At 33.5% G+C, this 23,712-nt stretch overlaps 1 protein-coding gene across 4 annotated transcripts in view; it reads right to left on the reverse strand.

Moving 5' to 3' along the window:
• Positions 1-9,051: 9,051 nt before the first annotated feature.
• Positions 9,052-23,712, reverse strand: part of LRRIQ1 (leucine rich repeats and IQ motif containing 1) — a 219,311-nt gene continuing 204,650 nt past the window's right edge. For all 4 annotated transcript variants that reach the window (XM_032346855.1, XM_032346857.1, XM_032346852.1 and 1 more), the window contains one exon: positions 9,052-10,729. In XM_032346855.1, the coding sequence (XP_032202746.1) occupies positions 10,587-10,729 (143 nt within the window). In that variant the 3' untranslated portion in view covers positions 9,052-10,586. The remainder of the gene's footprint in view (positions 10,730-23,712) is intronic.

Raw genomic sequence — 23,712 nt, forward strand, 5'->3', positions numbered from 1 at the left:
ACCTGTCCTCCACAGCGAATGAGCCGTTCACTGTCCTGGCTGGGGAAAGCCAGGGTTCAGCCTGACTGCAAGAGGTTCTCAGTGAACGCGTTAAATAACAGGCAACAGTCTAGTCTCTTTTAGGATCTTGTTTTACAGTAAACATTTCTTAACCTTTACCGGGTTTTTTGATATCCTTTTTGTTAAACAAAGCTGACGCACTACCTCTAGAGCAGGGTGTCGCCCAATGCGTGGGGAGCCGGCTGCTAAAAAAGGAATCTCAGGAGTTCAACGGATTACGTCATTTTTCAGTTCCCAACATCACATGGACTTTTGTGATAAAGTCATAGTAATTAAACTCGTACCTTCACAGTTTGCTGAGATCACAAAACTTCATGAACGCACGATTTATTAATAAAGTTCAAGTATAACAAGCAACTAAAATTTACTGCTATTCTCTCAAATACTTAAGGGAGCTTTTTTTTCAAGTTACAAAAAAAGAAGAAAGAAAGAAAGGCTTTAAACAGTTTACTTAAATTAGAGTCTTTGTAAGATTTCAACCACTTGTGCAATATATAGACACATATAATATACACATGAAAAATATATTCATATAATAAACTCCGTTCTTAAGGAGGATTTTAATTTTAAAAGGAACTGACTTGAGGATAATCTCTTTCATGTAGTTACTTTCAGACAATCTAAATATTTCCAATAAAGTTCATTTCTGATTAACATTAATGAAATTATTTCTTATGTGCTATCTTTGATTCACATGGGCTACTTTTGGGGAGAGGGGTTTACCGTCATTCTTTTGCTACATTAAGAATTGCTCAATACTTGAATTAAGCAAAATCTAAGTGATTATTCTGTTTTAATAATGTCCTTTAATTCTGCATTCTATCTAATGTTAATACAACATTGAATACTGTGTGAGAGTTTAAAAAGTAATATGTCTTGACAAAATGAATTTAAAAATCTTATCAACGTACTTTTATTTTTCATGAAATGAAATAGATGTATGAGTGATGTCTCATTGGAGCTACACAAGCTTCTTTGGGTGTCTCTAACTGCTGGATCAAAGTTGAGGCACATGGTATAGGATAGCAGCTCTTCTCTGAAGCATCTCATGCAACTTTTTTGTTCCAGCAGTGAACACAAGAATCCTACTCATCCTTTTTAAAATTTCCTTCCAGTATTATTTATTAAAGCTGGACCTTAATTCTAGTAATATTTTCTCTTTCTAGTAATATTTTCTCCAAAAGCTGAAACACAGGTGTTGCACTTACGAAGTTTTATATAGGTAGGTATTCTTAGGAGGGATAAAGATTTAGAATGCAAGAAAGATTGGGAAGCAAATATTTTTGGAGACAGTGGAATGATGGAATTAAACCAATGGAGACAAACATAAAGTTTCAAATTAAGGTTAAAAAATAAATATAGAAGAGGGCAAGCAAAGCTTTTAAGGGACCAAACAATAAAGATCTGAGGATATTTTAAGTGCACCACATGATTTAGCTGCTAAGGTAGTTAGAACTAACTTCTACATTACATTAGCAGAAGTGAGGCATCACACACAGAGAAAGATTAATCCCAATGTACACTGTGTTATGCAGAAATCTACAGAACTGAGAAGTGCTCTGGAAACTAGAGAAACTGATCATTTTGAGCTTTTCTAGCCATTCAGTGGGTGAGTCAAAGAGGATTTGGAAAAGTTGTCATGCAAAGAATGGTTAAAGGAGTTAATGATTTTTAGCTAAGAGAAGATGTGCAAAAGTCTGATTACATTTATTCAGCGGTAGAACTAGATGGATGGACTTCAGTTAGGAGACAAGATTTTTAATGCAAAAAGCAAAGATTTTTAACAATGAAAGTTCTCTGTGACTAAAAATTAAGCAGATTCCCAAAGCTGCATGCTCTGGGCAAGAGATTTGACAGAGGTAAATTTGTGTTCTATAAGTCTCTAGCAAATCAAAGCTTCCAGATGGCATCCTTCATGCTTACCATATCATTATCTCTCTGAAGTTTCCATCACCCCCAAATTACTGGACTATTAATTTCCAAATTAGGATTAATTTTCTCTATGGAAAAAAATAACTTTTTCCATATTTTCCTTTAATAAGGAGCTGAAATTAAAGACTACGTTTTGAAAGCAAATGTTTTCTGTCAGATTAACATAGTATCATTCTGGCCTGCCTACATTTTTATTATTTAGATAGCTTTTTCAATTACCTATTGATAACAGCTTTGGCTAGGTGGTTACACACAGTGTCTGTGGTAATGTAATGGTGTGTATTTGTTTCATGTGGGAATATACAGACTAGATTCGGATTCACATGGTTTAGGTCCACATTTACCACCTGCTGGTTGTGTGATGCTGAGAAGGTATGTAACCTTTTATGATTCAGCATCATCTTCCATAGAAGGCGGCTAGGACTAGTACCTATCTCAACAGATGAGAGTAAATATAAAAAGAATTAATGTATCTAGAACCTTTAGGGAGAGTGCCTGGCCATATTAGAAGCACTGTGTGTTTACTGTTATGACTTTTTAAATTCAGAATGGGAAAGCACTTAATGAAGATTATGGACACAACAAAAATAAATGAGTGGTGTTATAGAATGAAATGTAACTTTAAAAAAAGAAAATTCAACTATATAAATTAAAAAATGAAGCATGCAATTATAATTATTTAAGAAAGAGAGAGGTTCACACATGAGAAACAAATCTCCATAAGGATTCTGTCCTGACATGTGTGTACTTGTTTGAGGCAAGTGTGCTTGCTGCAAACTATAATTCCATCAGGTTGTAAACAGAGGTATTACCTTTAACAAATTTTCCTATTCGCAGGTCTATTATTAACCATCTATTTGCATATATCTCAAATACAGTTACCTTTTAGAGTCTCAGCTTCTCTTGTTAGAATATTCCCATTGTAAGCATGAATTGAAAAAAGAATATACAATTCTTATCAATTAAATAAACTACATGGTTTCTAAGACACTGCTATGGACTGAATGATCCCCTCAAAATCCGTATGTTGGAACCATAATTCCCATTGTGACACTATTTAGAAGTGGAGCCTTTAGGAGGTGATTAGGGTTTTATTTTTGGTCCTGAGAGTGGAACCTTCATGATGAGATTAATGCTCTTACACAGGGATGAAGAGATAGAAGTCTCAATCCATGTCATGAGAGAATATGGCAGGAAGATGGCCACCTGTAAACCAGGAAGAGGCCCCTTGACCATACTGGCACCGTGATCTCAGAATTGAAGACTCCAGAATTGTAAGAATTAAATGTTTCTTGTTTAGGCCTCCTACTCTATGGTATTCTGTTATAGGAACCCAAGCCAACTAGGACAGAGACCTTCATCGTTCTTTGATTCTAATATATTCAGAGTAAATAGTAGGAATTCCAGCTTTTTCTAGCCATGATTAGACTTAGAAGTCTCAGCACTGTGTTCCTGAAGCTTCATAGAACGCTCTCCCTGGAGCAGGGCAGCTCGTTCAGGATACCACTGTCCATATCCATGTTCCTGTGGGAGGAGCTTCTGCAGAGAGTACAGCCCATGTCTATACTCAGAAGCAGCCTCACTCAGATGGAAGTTTATCAGCATATGTGAAACCAACTCCCAACAGACTTTGGTGGAAGTAACTTTATTGCTATCATGTCATATTTGAATCAAATTAAATTTTCCCCTGATCATGTCTGCTTTGAGGTTATCCCAGTAATTATTGGTAATAATAACATTGCCTTCCTATTTTTGAAAACCATCACATAGCCATTTTCCATCTAAAATCTACAGGTAGGACAGATCTCAGGGTACTTTATCCAATCCTACTTCCCAATGACATTTCTCCATAATTCCCTGTCTCTCTCACCAGGCTCTCTCTTTTCTGTCCAATAATCCAGTCTCTGGATTGTTCTTCCCATTCCCTGGACATGTCACTGTTTGATGTCTCCAGGTGTCTATTCAGTCTGTATCCTTTGCCTAAAATGCTTTCCTCAATATCAGTTCATCTTTTGAGGCCAATTAAATAGAATGTGAAAGCACTCTTTTCCTGTCCATTCTCATTTGAAACTAATACTTCGCATACTCAAAACATTTTTTGTCCCTTTTGGGATGCTAAAATAGAAGTTCCTTATACTGTTGTTTATTGGATCTAGGCTAACACTCCTCTTTTGAAGTTAGTTTAAATTCATGAAGATTTAAAAAAAAAGTTTCTTATTAATCAAAAAATGAATAGAGATTTAAAAAGAGATAAAACCAAGGGATGATTATGCTTTTTTTTGTCTTCCTAGAGAGAAAATGAGCCAATATTTCCCTTTGATAGGGAGGGGATGAGAAGTGGAGAAATGTGAGAGAATGGAGCATGTGCGCCCGTCTAGCCAGTTACCCGGCATCCCTTTGGGGACTCCATTTTGGAGTATAGAGCACTGCCTACAGAGTTCTGGTTCTGGCATATTAACCTGTTTTCTAGAAATACATGTTTTACTTGTCCATGTGAAGAAATAAACTACATGCTTTTAGAAATGTATGCCTTTTACATTTCCAAAGTATTCTGTATACATTCGGTGGAGAATGCTCAATATGGAAGTGTTTTGTTTTGGTTTTTTTTCAATATATATGTATTTGAAAAATCAAATTCTACCTGTCATTTTGAGGCAAATTTAGAGAAGCCAGTTTTAAAGATCTTTTACAAATATTTTCCATTATTTCATAGAAATACTTGCTAAATAAGGTATGCAGAATCAATCCAATTTTTGGCTTAATTTTGGAAGATGGGTCTGGAAAGATTTTCTTTGCCAAGTCATTATTTACTGAGTACTTATGATACCCAAAGTACTGAGCCAGGGGCTTCTCGTATACTTTGTCATCTGACTTCATAGCACCCTAGGAGTTATAAGCCTACTTTAGTGATAAGCGAGGAGACTCATAGAGTTTGTCTACTTGTCTAAGATGACATATCAGAGCATCTAGGGTGGCTTAGAGGGTTAAGCTTCTGCCTTCGGCTCAGGTCATGTTCACAGGGTCCTGGAATCGAGCCCCATATCCAGCTCTCTGCTCTGGGGGGAGCCTGCATCCCCCTCTCTCTCTGCCTGCCTCTCTGCCTACTTGTGATCTCTCTCTCCCTGTGTCAAATAAAGAAATCAAAAATCTTTTTAAAAAAAGATTTAAAGATGACATATCAGAGTGAGGATTAGAACATAGGACAGATTTGGCTCAGATAATGATCCCAGGGTCCTGAGACCCAGTCCCATGTGGGGCTCCAGGGTCAGCAGGGAATCTGTCCCTCCCTTTCCCTTTGCCCCTCCCCAGGCTTATGCTCTCCCGTCTAGTTCATTCTCTGTCTCAAATAAATAAATAAAAATCTTTAAAAAAAAAAAAAAAGAACATAAGACAGATTACAAAGAATATGTTCTCTTCACTTTCTTCTGTATGCTTCATTCCAGAACATGTACTGAACAGAACAAAATTGCTGTGCTGAATTCTTACTTTCTTTTATGTATTATATTGAGTTATTCTAAGCACTGGATTCATTTCAAAGTTAATAGAAAGTCCATGGCTAGACAAAATCTGAATGATTCAGAGAGAGATGAGAAACAGATCTACCCTTACTATGTCTGTGATACATATCAGTCAGAAACTATCTTATTTTTATACCATTTTATTTTTCCCCAAACATGTTAATTTTAGGGGCTGGGTAGCTGAAGGTTGTTTTGTTTTGTTTTGTTTTTTCCCCTGTAAGATAATGTCCATATAATTCTATTTGATGAAAAAAATGTACCAGAGATACTGGGTTAAATAAAATACATTAATTTTATCAATGTTTTACATTTGTAAAGAGCTGCCAGCAAATTTATAATTATGTATGTGGCTCACATTTTATTTGTACTCTACAACGCTGATCTAGAACAATTCTATGAGGACCATAAACAAGTTTGAAGTTTCTATTACAGTTTTTACAAGACAAAATTATTTTTAGGAAATCACAATGACACTAAAAAAAAAAAAAAAAAGCTTTTACATTTACTCTCTTGGTTACCCCTGGTAGATGCTTTCAGGTTTCCATTAAAAAAGCATAGTCGAAGTAGTTTCTCATCTTTCCTTTTGCATTGGAAAAGTGGCTATGCCAATACCTAAAATGTAAGGATGCTATGAAGATATGCTCAGTCAGGGTAAAAATAAACACTGAAATAAAAAGGTTGTTATATAATTGAATTAGTTCACTTTTCTCATAACTTCCCTAGAAAGGGTGTTCTTCCTGTAGCACCTTGGCCAGCTACTATCTGAAGGCAAAGATGACGGACAAGGGCCAGAGAAGCCCTTACTCTCAGCTCTCAGTGTAGAGCAGAACTTACCAGTCATGGCAGTCTTTCCTGCTGCTCCATGATTTCTTCACGGAGCTCTAGAGTCCTCATGGACCTTTCTGCAGGTGGTTGGTCCAGATCTACTAGAGGGGGCTCTCACTCTAAAGTGCTGGTAGGGATATGTCATAAGTGAAAAGTCACATGAAATGTTTCACTTCAGTTTTGGCTCAGGTGAAATTCTGGCTCCTAGGGAACAGTAGATGAATGGCATAATATTTGGAGAGGAAGGAAAAATGGTGGTCAGGCAGTACCACATAAAACACATATTGATTATATGCTTTCTAGAATTTAGAAACACACTATGTGCTGTTTTCAGATGTATCATATTCATTTATGCAAATGCTAGTGGCTTTTCATGTTTTATGTATTAAAGTAAAACTGGATTTATAATACAGTAAGATGCCAAATATAATATTGTTCCCATTAAAAGACCTTATTTATGTCACTGATCAAATCATGCCGTTTGAAAATTAACAGCTGTACATATGTACAACCCGAGATAACATAGACTACAAGGTGAGTGCTAATTGTCTTTCTTGCCACCAGTAACATAAAAGACTTTGACTTGACTTTATAAGATGGTCTCTTATTAAAAACAAATAAAAACAAAATGATCATATATATATGTTAATTTTAACTGAATTTAATTTTACTATCTTAAAGTCTAGAACCACAAGTGAGGTTATTTTTCCTTTTTGTTTCATAATATTCACTATGCTTAGCAGAATCAAAGTTTTCTTTTCTGACAAACTAGAATTTTTGCGCCCTGTATTCTGGAGTCACCATATTTTATCTACCATCTCACCAATTATTTTCTGCGTCAATAACACCCTACCTAAGTTACCTCAGAGAAGAGCCTCCAGATCAGTTCTATCCAATATAAATACTATGTTCAATATACATGTAATTACAAATTTTTCTAGTACTTACATTTTAAAAAATACAAAAAAATCAGTAATATATTTTATTTAAGCCAAAATACTGTTATTTTAACACAATCAATATAAAATTATTGGGCAATTTTGCACTCTCTTTTCATACTAACTGCTCAAAATCCACTATGCATTTTATATTTACTTCATCTCTTAATTCAGACTAACTGTATTTAAAGTACCAGGTAGCTTACATGTGGCTAGTGGCTAAGGTTGTAGATACCATAGGTCTAGAATGCAGTTCTTTAGCTTCTGGAAAGAGGCTTTCTCTGAATCTCACAACCATCAGTGACAAAAAGAGCTGAATCTAGGTAAGCAAAGATATCATGGTAGATAATAGATTTCATTCCATAGGGGAAAGACAGAATTACCTCTCTTTTTTGTGATGAGTTAGAAATTAGCCCTGGCAACCATTATTCCAAAGAATGAGAAGAGGTTTTCTTCTTCCCCTAAGTTAAAGAGTATTCACTGGATAACCCACTTTCTCCTAGTAGAGTCATGTAAACCTTAAATTCAGACGGTGAATTATTTTCTGGGACTTAAAGATGATAGAAGCTGCATTTGGTAGAAAATATGATAATAAAGGAAATAATAAGGGGGGACCTTACCAACTTATTTTTCTTTTCAAAAAATAAGAAAAAATGTTTCTCTAAAAGAAACATTATAGTTCCTTCAACTATAGCATACTACCAGTAAGATATTGTTAAAATATACCCTACATGTTTAATTCGATTAGTCTGAACTTTGGCTCAATGTTACCTAGACTTTGAGAAAAATGAAAGAATATGAGTAAATTACAAGCAACCAAGAGAAAATCATGACAACGGCCAATTTAATAACAGCATAATCAAAACATGGAACATCCAAAGCTGCTTATGTTGATGATGTGAGGATTTAAAATTAGACAAAGATCTCTTAAAACACCACTATTTATTGTTCATTTGCAATTTTCATGTAAAAACCTTTTAATCCCTGTCTGTGCCTTCCAACTTATTCTTTCTGGCTAAAACGCATTATCCATTGTTTTCTCCAAAAAAGAAAAACTCAAAACTAATTTCCAGGAATCTTTGTATATTCTCCCTTTTGCCTTTAAGGCAGAGCGTTGCCTTTAACAGTGCTTTGGCTTTTGTTATACTATTCTGACTTTTCTGTTTTTTAATGTGGTGGTTGTACCTTTAATTAATTTATGAGCACAATAAGAAATTAGGCTTCGGAATGCTTCTCAAAATACCTAATGAGCTCTCCTCTAATGCACTATATGCACAAAGATGTTGGCAGACTGGACCTTGGGAAGATGATACCACCATAAACTAATGTAGTTAACTCTCATATCAAAACGTTCTGGAATCTCCAAACATTGCCCAACACTTCTACCAGTCTTTTTGTGATCAGGGATTCACTTTGCCATTCTCACTGGAAATGCCTGGTAATTGTGATAGCACTGGGGTTAGGGACAGGTAGGAAGGTGAGAATTGAGTTGGGAAGGGTTCAGAAAAGACAAAATGTCCTTTGGGGTTGTGCATTTGAACAGTAACATTGCCTAGGTCCATCACTATCAATCCAAAATTCAGTCAGCTAAGCAACAATATAGGCTCATATTTTTGCCTTCCCAAATCTTAAAAGACAAATATTTGCCTTAATGTCTCTTCACAAGTGCAAATAAATTAATGTTAAAAATGATGCTTGACCTCTGATTTTGCAAATGAACATTTTAAGGTCAGACACAATAAACAAAACTACAAAGAACTTCCAATTTAACACCATAATTAGGAAACTATTTTATTGATATCTTCATCAATCATCACCCACAAATTTAAGAAGCATCAGCACCCATCATCTTCCTCAGAATTAATATTATGAAACAATTACACAAATCAAAGAATAAGGAAACTATAGACTAAATTGTTTTTAGGCACTAAAACAGTTTAATCACAAACATTTCACTTTTCATACTAACCTTTCCATTTCATTGATTTGAACATATGAACCATAAAACCCAATCAGTTTCAGTTCTGATGTGGTTTTCTCTTGCAGGGTTTACAATAAGCTGAGATAAAACATTTTCCATCATTACATTTTGCTGGTCTGTGGATGCTCTTAGGAAAAGGACGACATTACAGCATGTTCATAAAGCAACTACACATGGAGCTTATGCTCTGAAGCTCAGTTTCTAGGCCACAACATATGATTCTCTGTTTCCTTTGACTCAAGGCTCAAGGTTCATTAATATTTCTATCTCAATCAAGTTAAAAGAGATTTATAGGTTTGAAATGCAATAGAGCTCTAAAAGTCGATAGGGGGCATGAACCAAATAAATGCATCTCTAAATCTGCTTAGTCATTTTTAGAAGAAATACTTCAGTAGTGAGTAGGAAAAACAAAGGGAAAAAAACTAAAGTTTAGTGGATCCTATTACACAGCAACACACTGGGAAGTCACTGGAGAACCTAGCTTGGTGAAAAAAAGCTCCAGACTCAGGAAAATAAAAATTGTAAGGAGCAGGAGAGGTAAATACAGTATTTTGCACATAGTATTTACTAAGACATCACAGAATATTAACTACAAAATAGTAAGAATTTAATAAAACTAGTCTGTAACTAAAATAGATTAATATTATAAAATTCTAAGATGGAGCTTCGAAAAGATTTTTTAGATAAATTTTGAGGCACCTTTACTAAAATTAAAATGATAGAATACATAACAACATAAATATTTAAACTGATATTTCATTCTAGTTTAAACAGAAAGTGTATTTTCTTAACTCTAAGATGACTTAAAGTAAAAAAAAAAAAAAGAAGGCCATTTTCATTGTTTACTCTAAATATTTTATATATCAATTTATCTTTGAAATATCCAATGATAATAATCTGGTCAAATAAAAATTTATCAATGTATTAATTATTCATTAATACGATGGACAGTGTCAATAAACTATAGTTATATTCTCTTACAATATGTGTATGGTATTACAACTTATTACTGGTAACAAAAAACATCTTTAATACATATGTCATAAAATCTTTAAACAAAAGAAGAAATTGGATATGTAAATTCCATTCAAATATTTTAAGCATTAATTCTGGAGGCCATTCCTCATAAACAAAGGGACCATAGCAAAACTGTATTTTATAGATTGGAAATCAGATAACTCCATCAGCAAACAAAATTGTGGAATATGTATAATAATACAAATTAAATACAGTACTCTAAAACCTTGTATTCAATTGGTAACATGACCAGATATCCAGAGATCTCTTGAGAAAAACGTGTGCCATATGTTTTGAATGCTGAAGCTTGAAGAATTAGTTTGAAGTTTTCGCCTTCTTTTTGCCACTTCCCCATCCACCACTGAGTTGTACGGGATAGTCACGGAATGATATACGTTCTTTCTTAGAAGGTCTTGTATTTGTTATCACGGGTGCAAATATTCCCTTAACTGAAAGACCTAGACAGTGAAATTAAATGGACACATTCACTTAACTTGATTCAATCAAGTAGAATTACATTTTAAAGTAAGAAATATATTTGTCAACACACATTTTAGAACTATATGGTGAATTTTTTTAAAAAAGCATACTGAGTTTCCTTTTTGTTTACAAAATTATCAAAGTTTGGTATAAAGTACATTTTGTTCAAATAAAAGGAAGTGATTGAAAAAAAAATATGTTTTCTTCTACTTACAAATCAAGACTGGTATCTCAAGACTGAGATTATATATCTTCCTAGTTTTTAGATATCTAAATTTGTTTATATTTTCATAGTTTAAATTTTTATCACTGTGCTTTCATAAATGAGTAGGTTATGATTAGTTTTAGAAATAGTTCTTTTGAATTAAGAACTTCTTCAAAAAAAAAAAGAATTCTTGGTAAAACAGAAAACACATTATATCTAGAATCTAAAGATAGTCATGGGTTCTAGTGTGGCTGCATAAAATCCAGTTCTGTGACTCCAAACAGGTTACAACCTTTCTAAGCCTTAGTTTTATAGATGAAGAAAATAATCCGTGCACTGCACAGTTATTGTGAAGGGTACTGACTTTCTGATTATATTGCAATTGTGGTAAGACCTATGAGAGTGCTTTGTAAACAGGTGCTATAAAATGGAAGAAATTATTATAGTCAACAATTTAGAACTTATCCAGAAAAAAAGATAAAAAATTGTTAGAGTCTATAAATAAATAGTTGTTGAAAGAATAGGATGGTGGATTAAGAATGTTTTACTCAGCAAGATCCCAAGATGCCGTATTTAAAATGCTATTAAAGAATTATGATCATCTGCTTTAAATCTCCTGAGGATTAAACAAGGCTGGGTCTGTGGGGAAAGGGTTTGAAAAGCAGCAGAGTGAGGAATTTCAGAGCTCCTATAGTACTGTCATGAGGCAAGCTTCAAACCACATCACTCTCCATTGTGATGCTATTGTGCTTTAAATAAGTTTAGGAGGAGAAATATCTAATTTTTTTTTAAAAAATTACTTCTTTTCCAACTAAAACTTAAGATATTTTTTTTTAAATGTCTAAATAGAAAGGTTAGGAAACATTAGATCGTTTGTGGAAATTTGCCTTAATTTCAAATTTGGTGCAGCATGATGATAAATATTGATTATAAAACCCATTTTATATTTAAAAAGCCCTTTTAAAATTGTACTTCTTTGAAGGTATGTGCTATGGTGAGTGCTGTGAATCGTGTTAAGACTGATGATTCACAGACCTGTACCTCTGGGGTAAATAATATATGTTAATTAAAAAAACACTATACTTCTTTTTGGATTTTTATTCTAAAACTGAAAACAAAGGCAAGGTAGTTAATGCACTTCTATAAAGGTAGCATACTTTATTTTTAGTCTACAAAAAGAATATAGTGAAAGGCAGGGGAAAAAGCTATCGATTTAAGAGGGGGTATGCTAGACAGAAAGTAATATCTAGGGATCCAGGCTCAACTCTGTAATGGAGTTAGAGACAGAACATAGCTCAGGAGTTTAGAGACCTTCATAACTGGCACTTACAGGTAGTCAAAGACAGAGGGATGAAAACTATGCCAGGTAAACTTGGCTTCCAAGTGCTGGCCAGAATTAGCCTGCATGAAGCTACTCTCTGTAATCAGGCAGAGTACTTTGCAAAAATGCGTGAACTCTTTCAAGCAACAGGAATATTACTAATTCAGAAAAGCAAGAATTTCCATTTTTTAAAGAATTTCCTAATGATAAAATAGTGGCCTAAAAAAATATAAGAAAGTCTCCTAAAAACTTATCATCTTTCTACCTGCTAGTTACAGATAGAAAATGTATTTTTTTTCCCAAATAACAGAATGGAAAGTCTTCTTATTCTATTTTGGAAAACAACAACAGTAAAAGCAAACCCTCACCTTGCCCCAGCAGTAAAAATTCTTTAATGAATAAACTCTTTCCTGGGTAGTAAGTATGTATGCAGCAGAACACATGATTTGGGGAAAAAGCTGAGGTTGAAGACCTCAGGGAGGTCTGAGAACTGAAGAACTACTGGGACACATTCAGACCTCAGGTATATTTAAGACAAAAACAAAAAAAGTAATCAGATTTCTACAAATGGCTGACACAAATGTTTTCTTCCAATAGAGAAAGCTAAATCAAGTTCCTTGCAAGCATTAACCAAGATAATATGTACAAGTATGCACTCTAAAATATAATCCAATCATATAGTTCATTATTGGTTAATATTTTCTATGAAAGTTATCTTAATAGTATAAAGATGTATTATTTAAGGCCTTTACTCTTAGTATAAGCTTTTTTTTTTAAGATTTTATTTATTTATTTTACAGAGAGAGATCACAAGTAGGCAGAGAGGCAGGCAGAGAGAGAAAGAGGAGGAAGCAGGCTCCCTGCTGAGCAGAGAGCCCGATGCGGGGCTCGATCCCAGGACCCTGGGACCACGACCTGAGCCAAAGGCAGAGGCTTTAAACCGCTGAGCCACCCAGGCACCCCAATATAAGCTTTATTTCAAAGATGGCAAATAATATGTAAGGAGGGAGAGAGACACTTTCTGTACAAAGTATTGGAATATTTATAATTTCATACACTTCTAAAATAATTATATCAAAATGAAATAAATTGAATTGCATTAAAACATGGCTTTTACCAAATCCTCATTCTTAACAGTGTTTCTGCATTCTAAAGGATTTTTCTTTTGGCTACAAATTTACTGTATGGTACAAGTTTTCTTCCTAATATTGGTCTGTTTTCTCTGTTTTTGAAGCTGTTGATGAGTCTTCAAGTCTTTTTGTACTTTTCTACAATGTAACCCTATATTTAAAGGGCATTTAAAGGACATTTAAAGCTTATAGATTTTTCATTGTTTAGTGTACCCCCTTCAGCAAATAATTTATCACATACATATTGTGTGATATTTTAAAACACTTTTATAGTAATTTTGAAGTATATTTTCAGTGGAATGAAAATGCTAAAAGAAATTAGTCTTTAAAATTACATAAATACTTATGCATACATATACTTTAAAAATATATTTTGATGAGATTAAAAGCTTTCATTTTATTATTTTGTTACTTGTACAAAAATAATTTGGGCAGTAATCAATATAGCTTATTCTCACATTGCATTTAGTGAGACTCTTCGTCTTGTCATATAAATTCTTGAACCACCAAATACATGGAACATAAATCAAGGAGTAAAACAACATGTTTATAAAGGAACCACATATTGGCATTTATTGTAAAGCTATTATTACCTTGTCCTGTAACTACTCTAGAAATGGAAAAAAAGAAAATAAAGAAGCAATTTAATACAGTCAATGTATAATCATTCTAAAATTACTTACCCCCATGAAAATACAATAGCGAGAGAATCTTGCCTCAAAAAATTGACATTAGAGCTAGACCTACCGATGGGCTCCTGGAATAAAAAAATGACTAAAGGACCTTTAACAGTTTTTGTCTCTTTCCTGCAACATTATTGTTATAGATTTTATGTTTCTTTAACAACAGTCTGCTGCATATTTGCAGGTGATCATACAAATTATCCAATCCATTTCTTACATATATGCTGAAAGTATGTCTTGATAAGTATACTCTATCTTCCAATAAGTCACTTCTTTGCCACATAATCTGTGTTCTGCTAAAGATTTGTTCTGGTCCTTTAAAAATTTTTTTGGTTAAATCCTTGGTTCTTTAACAAATGTCAAGGTCTATATATGCTGTGTTTTGATAAGTAATTTAATATGTAAAATGCTTTGAATGACTCTTCTGGTATGTATAAAAAAAACTTCGTTAAACCGGTCAAAATAGAAATTTCATGATGTATAGTAATACGTCATTGGATTTTCATCAATACACCCAACACTGTGTGTCTGGATATAGAAATCCTTTCAAAGTCCTTCCCATATTGTACTGCTTAACAGCAGATACAGCACAAGTAAAGCATGGAGAAAAAAAAATTTAGCATTTTAATGAAAGTGACCAGAACAAATTTTTAGCAGCAAAGCGTTTACATCACTTTAAGTGCTATGAATGAGTTACACTGGGTAAGTTTGAGGTTGAAGTAGTTACCACAGTGTTCAAATAACAGTTGCTTCTTAAGGTCATTGCTATGTCCAACCTTGAATTACAATGACCACTTACAGTAAACTTCAGTTAGTTTAAAGTCTAATGCTGAGAATTAAAACAAAACAAATAACAAGTTTTCTGTATTATATTCAGATTTCCTCAATAAATCATGGCGATTTTGCTTGTTTCTCAAATTGTTTTCAGGTTTTTTCAGTGACTATAATTTTTTTTCTATAACTTATAAAACTATTAATAAAATTTCTGTTTCTCAGTATTTCAATTGGACAATGACACAATTATTCATCTTACCCAATATTTAAGTGACACATATGTCACAAAGAAAATCAGCTAAGTCTGGTACATTTGATAGAAAATAACCACATTATTTGTTATTATTGGTAAAAATCACGATGCCTACTATTTCTAAATCAGACACATATAATTTTCCTTGGCTATATGTATTTATTAAAAAACAGTTCTTAATGAGCATAGAAGCTAGTACATATCAAATAGAGTGAGGAATTTTATTTTGATAGATACTGTATAGATTTTTACTTTTGTATTTTGCCTATTTCTTAATTTTGTAGTAGCTATGCTTCATATTTGATCTAGAATTTTTAAGTCCTCCTTATTGTACGCACTGTCTGCCCAGGTTTTACTATTTGTAATACACTATTGTGTTGATTTCTTCTTGAAGATACCTTGTGGCTGTCTCTACACACACAAAGATGGATACAATGTGCTAAATATATTGTCTTATTTCTATAACTTCTGTGGTTCTCATACTAATATTGTTCAATATTATCTTTTTCTAGAAAAATGTTTTTGAGTGATTTATTTTTGGTTGTAAAATACAAATAGATTTTGTGATTTTTTTTTTCAGAACTGAGTTTGCTTTCTGACATGTGACCTTTAAATTAACTTAAACTCTTCTTTCCATTGTAACTATTCTATGTAACTTTGATTAATGCAACTTTATGGCTTCCTACTACACTAGAAGATACTTACTGAGTGTTTAAATTTCTAAACTGACTAGGAAATAAAAATTGTAACTCATTGAGGACTTAACATTTTAAAAGTTACCCAACTATCTACTTTCTACTGCACACCGTTTCTTCTAAAAATCTTCTATAAGTCATATTGACAAGGGACATATGATTGGACATATGACAAGGGACAAATTGACTCTTGTCAATTCAGGTAAGGTCTATTCCCAACTCCTTTAATAGTTCTTTTTATTGTTCTCTTCAGGACTTTATTCAATTTTATTATATTTACAACCAAGTGTCCATGGTTCTTTGTAATTAAAGAATAATGGCATAAATGATGCTAATAATTGAGAGTAATTTCTACCCTTAATTGATATGTTTACTCCTTTGAAATAACCTAGTTCTTATGTAACATTGTATTTTAGTTTCTAATAATCTTTTCTTACCTCTCACTTTTTCATGTTAATTAATTTAGCCAAAGTAAACTTTTAGCAAGAATATGCATTTTAGGGGTACCTGGGGGCCTCAGTGGGTTACAACCTCTGCCTTTGGCTCCAGTCATGATCTCAGTGTCCTGGGATTGAATCCTGCATCAGGCTCTCTGCTGGGTGGGGAGCCTGCTTCCTCCTCTCTCTCTCTCTGCCTGCCTCTCTGCCTACTTGTGATCTCTGTCAAATAAATAAATAAAATATGTTTTAAAAATGTATTTTAAGTAAATCTTCAAATGTTTATCAGTAAGCAGTTATCCTTTGGAATTTAAACCTTTAAAACCCAAATCAGATTTTTGAGATCACTTGGGGTTTTTGAAAGTTTTAATTTAAAATCTTTGTTTTAGGGGCACCCGGGTGGCTCAAACGGTTAAGTGTCCGACTCCTGATTTTGGCTCAGGTCATAATCTCAGGGTCCTGGAATCCAGCCCCACCTAGGGCTTGGCCCTCAGCAGGGAGTCTGCTTGGATTCTCTCCCTCTCCCTCTGCCGTTCCACCCTGCCCCCTTACAGAGCTCTCTCACTCTCTCTCAAATAAATAAATAAATCTTAACCTTGTCCTTTTGTTTACACAGTCATTCAACATGTCTTTATTTAGTGCCCACTATATAGCACGCACTGTTCTCTTCTGTCTTACAATGGACCTTCCCTGTCAATTTTCTTCCATGTGCCAAATCATATTAGTAACTATCACACTGTAGCTGCTTTCCATTTCACTCTATTCTAATAATTTCATCTTTACAGTCCTCATATGGAACTTGTATAAAACAAATACTTATTTCCACATTCCCAGATAGTGAAGACTTGTGGATAGATTTCCCAAAAACTCTTCATGGAAACTTTCATTATCCCTTTTCATGCTTATTAGTTCTTAGCAGGGAGACATTTGGCAACAATAAACATGACTAGCCTGAGGATTTATTGTATTATGGCACTTCAGTTTCATTCATTTGACAAATGCATTTCACATTTGACCATACCCATTTATTTACTCACCAATTTAGCTAGTGTAAGAAATTGGTTTGAAAGCAACAACAATAACAACCCCCCCACCAAATTCAGAGTATCGCAGTTTATTTTAAAAAAGGAAATGAACATGAAGGAAAGGCATAAGAACTAGAATAGTACAGTTAGAAACATGATGCTTTAATCTAATATCAATAGAGCATACATGGATCCTGTCCTCAAAAATATTAAAAATGTATGTTTTTTTAATTTGTTTTTTTACAACAAATAAATGTAATTGACATATGTACAACTAGTTTTCTCACACAAGTAGAGTTGAAATTTGTCATTCTCTGGATAATGTCAGATGTTGGTGAAACTACTGTTTTAGATCTGTAAACACTGTTCTGTGGTTACTAACTGTGTAACTGTGGAATCTTTGTTGACTGTTTCATTAAATTGTCTTAGGTTTGGAAATACTTAGTATCAAGCTGTTGAAGGACATTAAATCAACAGTTATTTATTATGTGCCTACTTTGTACTAGACTTTTAATACATATGTATTAGATGATCACCAACCATGTAAATATGGTCTTGGTATAAATGAATTCGATTATCTAGTTCAGGTTGTGGCAATGTTTTAAGAGTTAAAGTGTTGAAGTGTTTGATTTATTGTCAAAGTTCAGGAACAACAACAACAAAAAAAAGACCTATCAAATTTGAATTTTTAAAGCTTCTGTCAAAAAACTTGAGACCAAGAAAAGTCAGAGTTAATGGTTTAAGCAATAATAAAAAGAGCCTTAAAATTTACAACTTTACATTGGTAGAGACCAACTCTTGCTGAACAAAAATTTTTAAAAAATCTATGTGATATAGCTCTAGCTTTTTTATTGACATATTACTTTAAAGCAAACACTTCAGATTAAAAAGAAAAGAAGAAGAAGATAAGCAAATCCAGATTTTGTATATAGAACCAAAAAAAGCTTAACTTGGTCAAAATTGTTTATAAAGTCTTATCTTCACCTTCTCTTTATCTGGAAAATATATATCATCTATAGTGGGATGGAAGTTTGAATAATTTAAATGGACAATATGATAGTTTTAAGTTCTTTTACAATGAATTTTTGCAATAATCAGCATAGACAGTGGTATCATGGAATTATTTTATTAGAAGATTTTTTAGATAGAACACTATCACTTATGCCATTTTGTATAGCAGATAATTAAAAGTGCACATATTTAACAGCTCTTCATTATGCATTTAGCCTAATAAATTTTTTTGCTTGAGCACAGTTATATTACTTTTTCTTCTCAAAATTATTATGAGTATTAGGTAACCAATGTGAGATCCATATCTGTTTTTTTAATGCCTTGGAATGGAAAAAACTGTCCATTACCTGGAAATAAGGTCTATGAAACTAAAAATGAATAAAATGTATCAATGAAAAACAATGTGACTTCAATTTCTATAAGTGAGGAAATACAAGAGAAAGATATTTCTATACATGTATCCATATCTATGCCCACCTATATTTTTATATCATTTCATAAACCCTAACATGCTTTTTAAATTTAATTACCAAAAGTTTTTTCAGACTTTCTTACCCTTTACTTATGCTACTGTCTCCCTGTTTACCCCTCAAGGCATTGTAGATGAGTTATTACCAGAAGTTTTGAAGTTGCTCAAAGAATACTCCCATATTTGAGTTTTTTTGGCTTTACATGAACACATATGTTAATAAAGTAATATCAATGAGTAGTGTCTCCTTCGAACTTAGCAAAATTTGATATGGAATACTAGAGACTACATTTTTTTTTCAAGATAATATATGAAGAAATATATCAGAATGATGTAACTATCTAGATTTTTTTAAAGGCCAGGTACAAGTAAAACCAACATGCTAATTAATGGACAATTGAACCAAAACTCATTTTATTCTTTTTATGTATAGTTTCAGCTTATGCTGAAAAATACACAAATATGTACATGATTAAATGTAACTTTTACTCACCTTTGACCACTCTATGTGACAGAAAATAAGTTACGTGTAAAACATTTCTAGACATCCAGTGAGAAAATTCACTGATTTGTAAATTTAAGTGACACAATATAAGGGATCAGTAGGAAGTAGCAGAGCTGTCAAAGACATCAAAATGCGAATTAGAGAAGAAGATGTGGTATATACTACAATGATATTACTCAGCCATAAAAAAGAATGAAACCTTGCCATTTGCAATGATGTGGATGGAGCTAGAGAGTATTATGCTGAGTGAAATAAGTCAGCCAGAGAAAGACAATACCACATGATTTTATTCATATGTGGAATTTAACCTACACTTTTTAAAACATTTGCTATATTAAGTATAATTCTAAGGTAGAGAGGCTGACCTGCATTTTTAAAAAGTTCAGAATTTTGATATTTAATTTGAATTAAATTAAATTTGAAATTATACCTATAAAATAGCATCCTACCTAATATATATTAAGTACTCAATAAATGTTCATTGACTAAGACTGCCACAAATCACTTCCAAGGTACAATTCATTCAAAGTTAAAATAAAATATTATTAATATTAACCTCATCTTCAAAAACAGAACCCTTAAGACAAAGATACTGCCTCTTTCCTTCTAGTTCTGGACTATAAATATACTAGAGCTATCTTCAAAACATACTTCAGAAGGGACTATAGCCCTGGTTCTCTCATATTCTGCATGAAAACAATCAGATTTAAAAGCAAGGCCACCCTTCACAAAGTCTTATAAATGAAAAGATTGAAATTTTTCCTATAAAGGACAGCTGCCTAACATGTTATTCCTTTGTTTTTCCTATCATAACATTTTACATTGGTACAAAACCTCATAGATTTTATTAATTACTTTCAGGATAACCTATTCATTAAATTATCTTGTAGCTGTATGTCTATACCTAGTTTCCTCTTTAGTGTCTTCAATATTAAATGTACAAACAACTTCTTTCTAAAAAGTAAATATCTAGCTAAGGATTAAGCTAAAAATCATTTCCAAGTATACCTTATGAAATGCTGTCTGGGTCCTTATTAGGAATTTTTTTTTGTCTTTTCTCACATTAAAAAAAAAAAAAAAGGTAGTACGACATCAAGATACCCACTACTAAGTATTTATAGCACAATATCCTTAAGCCAAATTTTTACAATAGGCATGTTGAGTTTCAGAATCACTTCTAGCTTTTTAAGATTCAACTTGACTTTATGAAATAGCTGTCATTTCTTATAAATGATGGGGTTTTCTGATCTTTCTTGGAAAACATTTAAAGGAAAACATTTTTTTCCCATCTCAGTTGAGTATTCTTAGCTAAACTAATAGGGACAGTTTGAAAACATTTGAAATCAGAGTCATAAGTATTATGGTGTGGAGAAAATTTTCAGTTGCAAACATGATTTTCATACTATAAAATACCAGAAATAATAGCTTTTGCTGTTTTTTAATTGGGAAATTGTCATAAAATTTTATCATTCTATTTGTGAAATTATGGAATTCTAAAGCTATCAGGACTCTTGGGTCTCCTTTATATTTGTTTTTTCTTTTTCCATCTTTTTTTCACGTGAGGGCAAAAATACATAAGAATAGATTTATCTAATTTTTCATGATATTTTCTAAATGGACAAACCGAACCTGAAATATCTCATCCAAGCTCACAAAAACAAAAGTGTGAGAAATGGAATTCAGATTCAGATCTGACCTACTCCAAATTTCTTTCCTTTATTCCAGGCTGCCTTTTACCTACTAGATTTACAAAGGGGTTGTAAAGGACTTAACTAAGGTCACAATCTGGTAAGGAGCCATGACAGGATTAGAAGTCTGTTTCCCTGTCTCTTAACATATACTCTTATCAATGCCACATTCTCTCTCACTGTGTTTAAAAATGCAACTGGCATATTAATGATTTTTTACTCTGGACTTCATCCTTCTAGTTTAGCAAGGGCTATGTTACACTTTATTAAAGTGCCTGGGGTGCCTGGGTGGCTCTGTTGGTTCAGGGTCAGACTCTTGATTTCTACTCTGCTTGTGATCTCATGGGTGGTGAGATGGAGCCCCACATGGGGCTCTGCCCCTTAGCAGGGAGTCTGCTTCAAGATTCTCTCCCTCTGTCCCTCCCCCATGGTCTCTCTCTCTCTCTCTCTGTCTCTCTCTCTCACAAATAAATAAAAAATCTTAAAAAAAATAATAAAGTCATTCCTTAGTTAATTATTTTCCCTAGTTAATGACATAGTTTTACAGGTTGGAAGTAGCCTCTAAAATTTAGCAAAAAGAAAAAAAGAATGATGGAATGACATTCTCTTAACAACTTGAGGTCTTCTTATACTTTTCCTCAATTCTTCTCAATTGTGAAAATTTTTTACAATTTTCCTCACCCAAGCATATTTCCTAGCCTAAGATGCCATGAGTAAAATAATACTAGGCCTTAATTTGGTCCAAGCAAATTAAGAGATTGTTTTAAAGAGAAAAACAGTGAGTCCAATTTTCTTTTGTAAAGATGTTTTATATACATATAAAATATATAAAATTCACACAATTATATATGATACATTTGCATATATAAATATATATGTGTACATATATAATTATATATAATAATTTATATCCTATAATTAATAAAATATAGATAATTTATATACCTATATAAGTTATTATATTCAGAAAGTAGTAATTTAGTGCATGCATATATGTCCATTATTAATTTAAAAGCAATGATTACACCTTTCATTATGTTTTGTGATAAAAGAATTTAAGCATTTCTCCTTTAAAGTGAGAAAAAATGTTATGCTTTCTCAATAGAGGGTGCTGAAGGAACACTGCTAGAAGAAGGGTTTTGTAATTTCTGGCATAGATGGGGATGGAGTTGGCCTTGTGGGTTCAGGACCTCTGATGCAGCCTTCCTGAGCCACTGTCCCAGAACATGATTCCTCTACAACCCCCCAGCTTCATCCGAGCAATAATCGGCATGCTCTCCTCTCCAAAGGGAAATCTAAGGGAAACCACCTTCTGCCTTATCAGTACCATTCTCCTTGCATGCCTATGCTCCCATTTGCTCCTTTCTTACTCCCCCCTCCCCCATTCCAGAGAATTGCCTATTGTTTGCCCAAGAACTCCCCAGACCAGCTTTGGTCTAGCCAAACCAGGGGACTTGTCTGCTATCTGGTGGCTGAACCAAATCTTCTCCAATGAAGTCTGAACCCCTTCCAAGTTTGTCCTTCTTTGGGTGCTCCCCCTCAGCCCTAGGGTACCATATATTTCTTTATATTTCATAGCCGAAATCGATAATACTTCAGTACAGATAATAAGACTTAAACTTTCCCTGTTTAACCTACTGTATGATAGCTGTCTTCTGACTGGACCCAGACTGTTATAGCATATGTTTATATAAATCATAAACTCCATGAAGGCCAGAGATATACATGCACTTTCTCACCTGTGTGATGCACTGAGACTTCAAGAGCACTCATAAATATTTTTGATTGAACAGATGACAGGATTTGCTTCAAGTCGGTTGGATCCATGGGAATCTGAATCTCATGATCGGTTGTTTGAAAGACTTACTTGTAAGAGAACTCTTAGTGTTTGGATAGATTGTACGTACCAGGATCAGGTGCTCTTAGAATCTTTGGCAGATACTGTTGAGGTCTACCAAACAGTTAATCTTTTACTCCCCTTTGTCAGAACAGCCTGCCTCTTGCTATAGAGTAGTAAAATGTCAAATACTCTCTTTCTAGCACTTATATGACATTTCCTGCTTCACAGTGGAGCATATTCATTCATTCAGTCAGCCAGTCAGTCAATTGGTCAGTCAGTCAGTCATCCATCCTTTAATTCATTCATTACATACATATTATGGGCCTGCATGCCAGGGAGCTGTTCTAGGTACCTAGGATTCTACATTAAATTCCCTGCCCTCCTGGAACACACACATGCTAGCAGGGGAGAAGGAGAATAAACAATAAACGTTAAAAAAAATCATTATGATACTGCTGTGGCCAATAAAATCTGGAAGGAAGTCTGATCAGTACTGCTGAGAGAGATTTTTGTCCCTGCAAGAGACCAAGCCCTTCAAAATTCTACTTTACTTTCAAGCTTACCTGAAACTAGGTTTCATCTTTAATTAAATCTTAGTTTGTGTTACTTCAGTGTATACAAGCTCTGGTCCAGACGTACTATTCAATGTTCAACAAACATATATTCATATTTTATCCTTTGCTTTTGTTAAGATGGCTTTCTTCTACTTCTTTCCTTACTTACATCCCAAATGTCATTCCAGGTACAAATCAAGTATTTTTCCTCTGAGACGCCTTTCTCATGCACTTTAACTACATTAGCCGCTTCGCTTGTAAAATAAATACATTTTTCCATACTCAGAAAACTTAGTACCATATTAAAAGGCATTATATTCAAGAGAATTTAGATACACTTAAAGAAAAATTGACTTTGGGCTGATTATGCA

This window comes from Mustela erminea, chromosome 6 (genome assembly GCF_009829155.1).
Source record: "Mustela erminea isolate mMusErm1 chromosome 6, mMusErm1.Pri, whole genome shotgun sequence".
Lineage (NCBI taxonomy): Eukaryota > Metazoa > Chordata > Mammalia > Carnivora > Mustelidae > Mustela > Mustela erminea.